This window comes from Leuresthes tenuis, unplaced genomic scaffold, assembly GCF_036924035.1.
Source record: "Leuresthes tenuis unplaced genomic scaffold, fLeuTen1.0.hap1 SCAF_20, whole genome shotgun sequence".
In the NCBI taxonomy this organism is placed as follows: Eukaryota; Metazoa; Chordata; class Actinopteri; order Atheriniformes; family Atherinopsidae; genus Leuresthes; species Leuresthes tenuis.
Genome location: NW_027325374.1, coordinates 6,299,988 through 6,306,660, shown reverse-complemented (window position 1 = coordinate 6,306,660; position 6,673 = coordinate 6,299,988). Strand labels below are relative to the sequence as shown.

General features: G+C 36.1%; 1 protein-coding gene across 1 annotated transcript; it reads left to right on the top strand.

Moving 5' to 3' along the window:
• Nucleotides 1-1,887: 1,887 nt before the first annotated feature.
• sgca (sarcoglycan, alpha) lies at nt 1,888-6,462 on the top strand. The gene is made up of 10 exons (XM_072373115.1): nt 1,888-2,013; nt 2,111-2,262; nt 3,132-3,198; nt 3,294-3,492; nt 3,571-3,739; nt 4,172-4,380; nt 4,518-4,544; nt 5,339-5,512; nt 6,214-6,240; nt 6,318-6,462. Exons 1-10 carry the CDS (start codon nt 1,965-1,967, stop codon nt 6,322-6,324), a joined length of 1,080 nt encoding a protein of 359 aa, XP_072229216.1. The 5' UTR covers nt 1,888-1,964; the 3' UTR covers nt 6,325-6,462.
• Nucleotides 6,463-6,673: the final 211 nt, after the last annotated feature.

Here is a 6,673-nt window from a genome sequence, read left to right as displayed (position 1 = left end):
TTTACTTTTTTTTTGCCTTGAATCAGTTAATCACTAGCTTAAACTGTTTTTTTCTCAGCTTATTTTCTATTTAATTAAGACACCTCACCCACCATTTCCTCAAGTGAAATCTGAATGCACTTTGTAGTTGACATTTTATATAAATACAGTTAGTTAAAGCAAAAACACATTCCCAACAGCTTAGAAATTGAAAATAAGTCTGCATTCAACCAAAAATAACTACACTGTGTGTGCTCGAGCCTGGCCTCTGGTGCGTCAGTGGAGTCTTTCATCTTTCCAGATTTACAGACTGGATCCACACTGTGCACATGTACATCTTTATCATTTTATCATCTTGATTCTTGAGATTCTGTTGATCTACTGCTACTGCATATGTGAGTCTGCCCTCTGTAGCGCTTCTGTGGCGTTTTCTTTTAAATGCATAAATTGTAAGTTCTTTGATAGTTTTTCTCTCATCAGAATTGTGTAAGAACAGCAAGTGCACACATTACATGGCCCCTTAAGTCACATTTTTGCATCTACGTTAGGCAAGGCAAGGCAAGGCAAGTTTATTTGTATAGCACAATTCAACAACAAGGTGATTCAAAGTGCTTTACAGAGACATTAAAACAGAAGAAATAAAAAGCAGGATTTAAAATTTAAACAAAAGAAAGAAATAAGAACAATAGATAAAATCAGAAAAAAAGACAATATAAGATTTAATTGACCTTATAAGAGACCAAAAAGGATATTGCTTTATTTTCTCTACATTATTTTCGAAATATTTGTATTTGTTTGTTTATTTTGATATATTATATATGATGTTTTTGAAGTTCCTTTTGACTCCTTTTACTTGCACCCTGAAGGAGAAAAAATATGTTGATAACTGTCAGTTTTGGCTCCCCATTTACTTTTTTCTCCTCTTGGATACCAAAGTAGAAGTACATTTTCTGTTCTCTTTCTCTGCAAGTTAGCATGGAAAATTCCCGGCTGAATTGTAAAAAACTCGGTGGTGAGATTAAACACGAGCAAAGGAAGAACCCATTAAATTTTGATCCAGATCACTTCCATTAAAATTGCAAAATTGGGCGATGATCATGGCACAGGCTGAGTTTATGTAAGTGTAAGTTACATAAACTCAGAAGTACAGAAGTATTTTCACTGACATACACCTCAAGCGGCAGAATGGCCACTTACACAGCAATATTGTGAGTTTTTTTTTTATTTTTTACTATTATTTGATGATCATTCTTTTCTTGGACCCAATGGGAAATGTAGTTTTCCGACTGAGGTCCAAGATAGGACGAACCCAACTGAAGTTGTAGAAGAAAAATGCAGCAGAAATGGAAATGCACAAGTAAAGTGCTAAAATGTGTTACTTAAAACTTGAGTAGGTGTGCTAATTTGCTTAAGGCACAGAAGAAAAAAAATCATGCTTTAAGTATATGACTTCATATCAAAAGAGGAAATAATATGACTCTCAGTTTACAGACAGACAGACTGACACCCCTCCGGATGTTATTAGGTGAGTGAGGCAAAAATAGCTCTGACATGTGTTTTGCTGTGACCAAGCCCCCTCCCCACTTGGCTCTGTCAATCAAAGGCCAAAACAAGATGGCAGGCTGCAGGAGCTGGCACTTCTTTTTAACAGGCAAGTTTATCCCTGAAATTATTAAGCTTCATTAGATTTGAAAACGCTAGTCGGCCTTTCTCTTTTAGTTTCAGGCCTGGGATATTTAGACCAAATGTGCATCCATGATATCGTATTAGAAGATCTGTGGTTCGAATAGACAAGATTTCAATATGAAGGGCTGTGTGTTGTCAAACTCTGATGTCAGTTTTTCAAGGACTTGTGAAACAGTTTTACATTTCAGGTCAATTCCTTGCTTTTTGTTCTACACTTCCACACAGTCTTTGCTGTCAGCCTGTTTGGGGCCAATGCAGAGATAATCATTCCTGTGGGGAGGTTATTTACTCATGAGCTAATGAGAGAGACTTTCCGGAATGACTTTGAATCTTCACCAAGACTTTACAGTAAGGTTTAATTAATATTTCCCCCCAAAACATGATCGGATAAAGATAAAAAAAATCCGAAATCCACTTCTCTACTTGTGTTTTGTATGGTATACAGCTGGGCGCTGGTATGATGTCCCCATCATTTTTAAGTGCAACATGCAGAATTTCCCAGACCTCCCAGAGTGGCTGCGCTTCACCCAACGACACCCTTTCGATAACGGCTTCCTTTATGGCACACCAACTTCACCAGGAAAAAGCATAATTGAGGTTTGAGGTTTTTACTCATACCAACAATGACACAAGCTGAAAACGCTTTCCTACCCTCTGTATGCTGCACACTGAATCGCTGGGTTTATTTTGTGGGTCAAACATAGATGACATTCCAGCACAGCTGCAGGGGAGACAAATCTGAAAAATATGCAAGTATCAGAAACACTGTGGGAGGTAAATGTGGTGAATGTGATATCAGATCACTAGAGCTGTTTTGATCCAGCACTAAAGATTCAGCGAGTAAAATGCTCATGAAAAGTTTAAAGTTTAATTTCTGAAGCATCACTTTAGATTCAATCAAACTGAATGTTATTATAGGTGGTGAACATTTTACATTTTGAGTGAAACCAAAGATTAAAGCCAAATCTTCTCTCTGAAACTATCTCCTTTATAACAAACTATGTCCTATTTTCCTTTACATAAAAAATGACCAAATAGAAATAACACAAAAAGTATATTATTGCCAATTTCAGAACAAACATACCTTACTTTGGTTATTTCTTGAACAGCTGACACCCAAAGCTCATAAACATCTGCTAATATTTGGAAGTATTGCTCAAAATATAGAATATAAATAATATTACATAGAAATGCTGCAAAGATTGTAATAGATAAATGATGTTTCAACTGTTTTCAAATGTTTTTATGAAAAGCCAATGTTGAAACATAACAGACCCCTGGGAGTTAAGGCATCCATGGAAATGTAGGAAATAAATAATTAAAGCAAAGGTAGACGAGGAGTTACTCCTCACCAAAAGCCAAATATCTTGTTGAATGCCCTGAGCATCAGAAACTATAACGGAATATTATATAGTGGATATAAATGCAAATTTGATGGTGATAAACCAGCTGTCTTTCTGTTGTAGATCAATGTAATCAACAAACAAAGCTACGACACATTCAGACATACTCTCGTAATCAGAGTGATTCCAGGTAAGTCGTTTTTGCACTGTATAGTAATGGTAATATCAAATTAAAGAAGAAGAAGTGGAGAAATGATATGTCAGATATACTGATGTCACCCACAGAGAAGGTGCTGCCCTATCAAGCTGAGTTCTTCATCAAGCTGCGGGAGATTGAAAAGGTGCTGCCCTCTTCTGTTCAGAATGAGATAAAACAGGATTTGCAGAAGTTGTGGAACACAGAGGCCTTGGAAATTGTCAATATTACGAATGCCCTCGACCGTGGAGGCAGAGTTCCCCTCCCCATTGCAGGACACTTTGAAGGGTAAACAGAGTCATTTGTTCTAAAGTTTGCAGGGAAGTAAGTGTCTATTAGTGTTTATTAAAATCTGATTTGTGTCAGCGTGTATGTGAAGGTGGGGTCCGAGAGGTATTTCTCAAAGTGTCTCCAAAGGGTTCTGACATCGGAGCACCAAAGGCAGTGCACAGCAGGAGCCAGAGTTAAGGTACCTGGAGGATGCAACTTCTGCAGCATTCCCAGTAACTGCATCACCTGGTGCAAGACGGAGCTGGTGAGACCTGAAAAGATAAAAATCTTGATCCTTCAGCAACTAATTCTTTCTACAGATATTCTTGTCACTTTGCTTTTTCTCCGTTTTGTATTTTCATAAACTAAGTTTGTTATTTTAATAGCTTTGATTTTTTGGTTTCTAGGTTACAGCAAGCTATGTGAAGACGCTGATGTTTTACTTTCTTTTGGTGTTGTATTGGCCTGTACTTCCTATATGTATTACAGACTCTATTTGAGTTTATGAGAATTTATTTAAAAAAAGACTTCAAATAATAATGAACAGATGATCAAAGTATTTTTTAAGTAAGCATTAGCTGTAAGTGTATTTCAGATGGCAAACTGTTTATTTAAATTGACACTAAGAAAAATCAGGCCATCTGTTCAAACTCTGATTGTCAAACTCTGTCATTGTCTCTGCTGTCTCTCCTTGCAGTTTGACTTGACCAAGGCGGAGCCGGAGCCACCTGCTCCCACAATGGGCTCTGGGATTTTGGAGTCTGGAGGTGACTTCAACCCTCCAGAATCTCCCCCGAGCAGAGAGTACTTCCCAGACTACATAGTGACAGTGATTGTGCCCCTGGTCCTCGCCATCATCCTGTGTCTGCTGCTGGCCTACATCATGTTTGGCAGGCGAGAGGGAGTGTATGTATCTATTTTGAATCTCCTAAATGAAAAAATGATCCACAACAGAGCTGTCAGAAACAGGCCAGTTGGTATGAAGGCTTTTGATTCTTATAAGTCATTTCTGATGTTAACCTGTTTTATTTTTATTTTTTTAGTGCGAAAAGGAATGCAAGAACAAACCAGTAAGTAAACTGCGGTGTTCACTATTTTTTAACTAATGCTGTCACCAGATTTAACATAATCAGTGATAGAGTGTATCTAAGTACAACTCCCATTCATTTGTTATGTGAATTATACAAGTAGAAATACATTATTTTCAGTGTATTTAGAAACATATCTATGATCTGATCCACTTTCTACCAAACTCTATCAGAGTACTATTGATTTTTAGTATAGATAGCTTATATTTACTTGAAATAAGAAATTAACGCTATCATTTGTGTTCATCATATTATCAAATGGTCAGATATATATGTATATATAATGCTGTTAATACTGCTACTGATAGTTTTAAAACAGATTTTGCATTATGTTTGTTAGTTTTAAATCATGCAAAAGTTGATCACAATATAATTAAGAGAGTCTGTCAGTAGAGTAATGAGGAAGAGGAACTAAAACAACAGAAAATCCTTTTTGCAAAATCCAGGAAATGCATACAAAATCATTTTGTTTCAGGGATAACAAGTTTAGAAATTCAACAATAGCATAATCTCTATAACTTTTACTGATAATGTCTCTTTTGTTACGAACACTTGGTCTGAAAATAAGCTAGTGACATAATTTATCAAAATAATTTGTGGTGTAAAACGGGTGAAACTATTTGCATTTTTCAGAAATATGATGCATCAAAAGTATGGTGTGGCACGTACAGTACACCGCTTATGTAAACGAGGTCATTTATTCACTGTCTGTCATTATCTGTCTGATTTTCTGTCATGACTTTATAAACTTAAGCGTGATGCTCTGTGTATGGCAGAATTCAAATGTACCACCACCACACTGTTCACGGGAACACCGATGAGCTGAGGAGCATGGCTGGAAACCGGGGCGTCTCTCCACCTCTGTCAACTCTGCCCATGTTCAACAGCCGAACGGGGGGGAGGGCTTCACCGCTGCAGTCTGACAGCATCCCTCTCATTATGGCCCAGCAGTAAGCGCATTAACCTCTTATTTTTAACTTTTGTACTGTTGGCTGTATACAGTTGCCAGTCTGTCAGGTTCACAATCTGGAACTAATGTAAGACTTCCTGAATGTACAGTAACAGCCCTGCACTGAATCCTTTGTGATTCATTTTTTTCATATCATATGTCATCTTATATTATTTAATCCTAAGTAATTCAATAATACTGTCAATTATACTGTCAAAATAATATTATTGAAAGTGTGTTTTAATTAATATGAACAAGCAGTTTATATGTATATGTATATATATATGACTTAATATTCACATCTCTGGATTACTCAGCAATCAATTAACAACTGTGTTAATCTCAGAAAACGCCTGTCACAATTTTAAAAAACTAAAGTTAATATATTCTACCACTAATTTTAAAGAAACTTATAAAAGTTGTTTAAAAACTTTGGAAGAAGAAATATCCATATATGATTTTCAATTTATTTGATAGGGTAAATACTTTCAAGGTTGGATCTATTACTGTTCCTCCTCTAATAATATATCTGACAGTAGGATTCATTTTATGTTTATTCAAGTTTTGATGAAAACTACCAAATAAACTGTTGAATTCTGTGTCTTTTTTAATGTTTCTGATTTTATCTTTTTTCATGTGACTTCTGGAAAATACATACCTTACCAATACATACCATATCTTTTTTTTCTTTCTTCTTTATAGTGATCCCTACAGTGACACGCTGCCCAGGTAAACTACGACATTGCTATCACTCTAGTCAATATTATAAATTACCCCAATCCTCCTGATATTGTCTATATTTACAGAAAGTGACTACAACGACGGATGGAATCTCTTTGATGAGTCTATTCATATTGCAGCTGTGCCTGTTTCTATATTTGCAGTGGGATGTTATATTTTCTGCTTCTTTTAGTTCCACAGGAATAAATTGATTGTGTGTGGTTTATCAAATTGTTTGTTTGCAGTTTGTCATTTGCCCTTTAAACTTCCTTTACTATTAATCGTCATGCAACACTGTGTTGTGTTTAGTTTGAGGCTTAAAGTTGTAATCATTCACATTTATGAAAACTGAGGCAGCTTTCTAGAAACGTTCCTCATTTTCATACTAGTTGTAAAAAGATCCTCCCTTAATGCCCTTACAGTGTACAACTGTCCGAACTAA

What these genes read in the sequence shown, in the direction of transcription:
- sgca (XM_072373115.1), top strand. Translation starts at nt 1,965, where the DNA reads ATGAGAGAGACTTTCCGGAATGACTTTGAATCTTCACCAAGACTTTAC. An exon ending in CCTGGTGCAAGACGGAGCTG is followed by an intron (nt 3,740 to 4,171) that starts GTGAGACCTGAA and finishes CTCTCCTTGCAG; the next exon opens with TTTGACTTGACCAAGGCGGA. An exon ending in AGGAATGCAAGAACAAACCA is followed by an intron (nt 4,545 to 5,338) that starts GTAAGTAAACTG and finishes TGTGTATGGCAG; the next exon opens with AATTCAAATGTACCACCACC.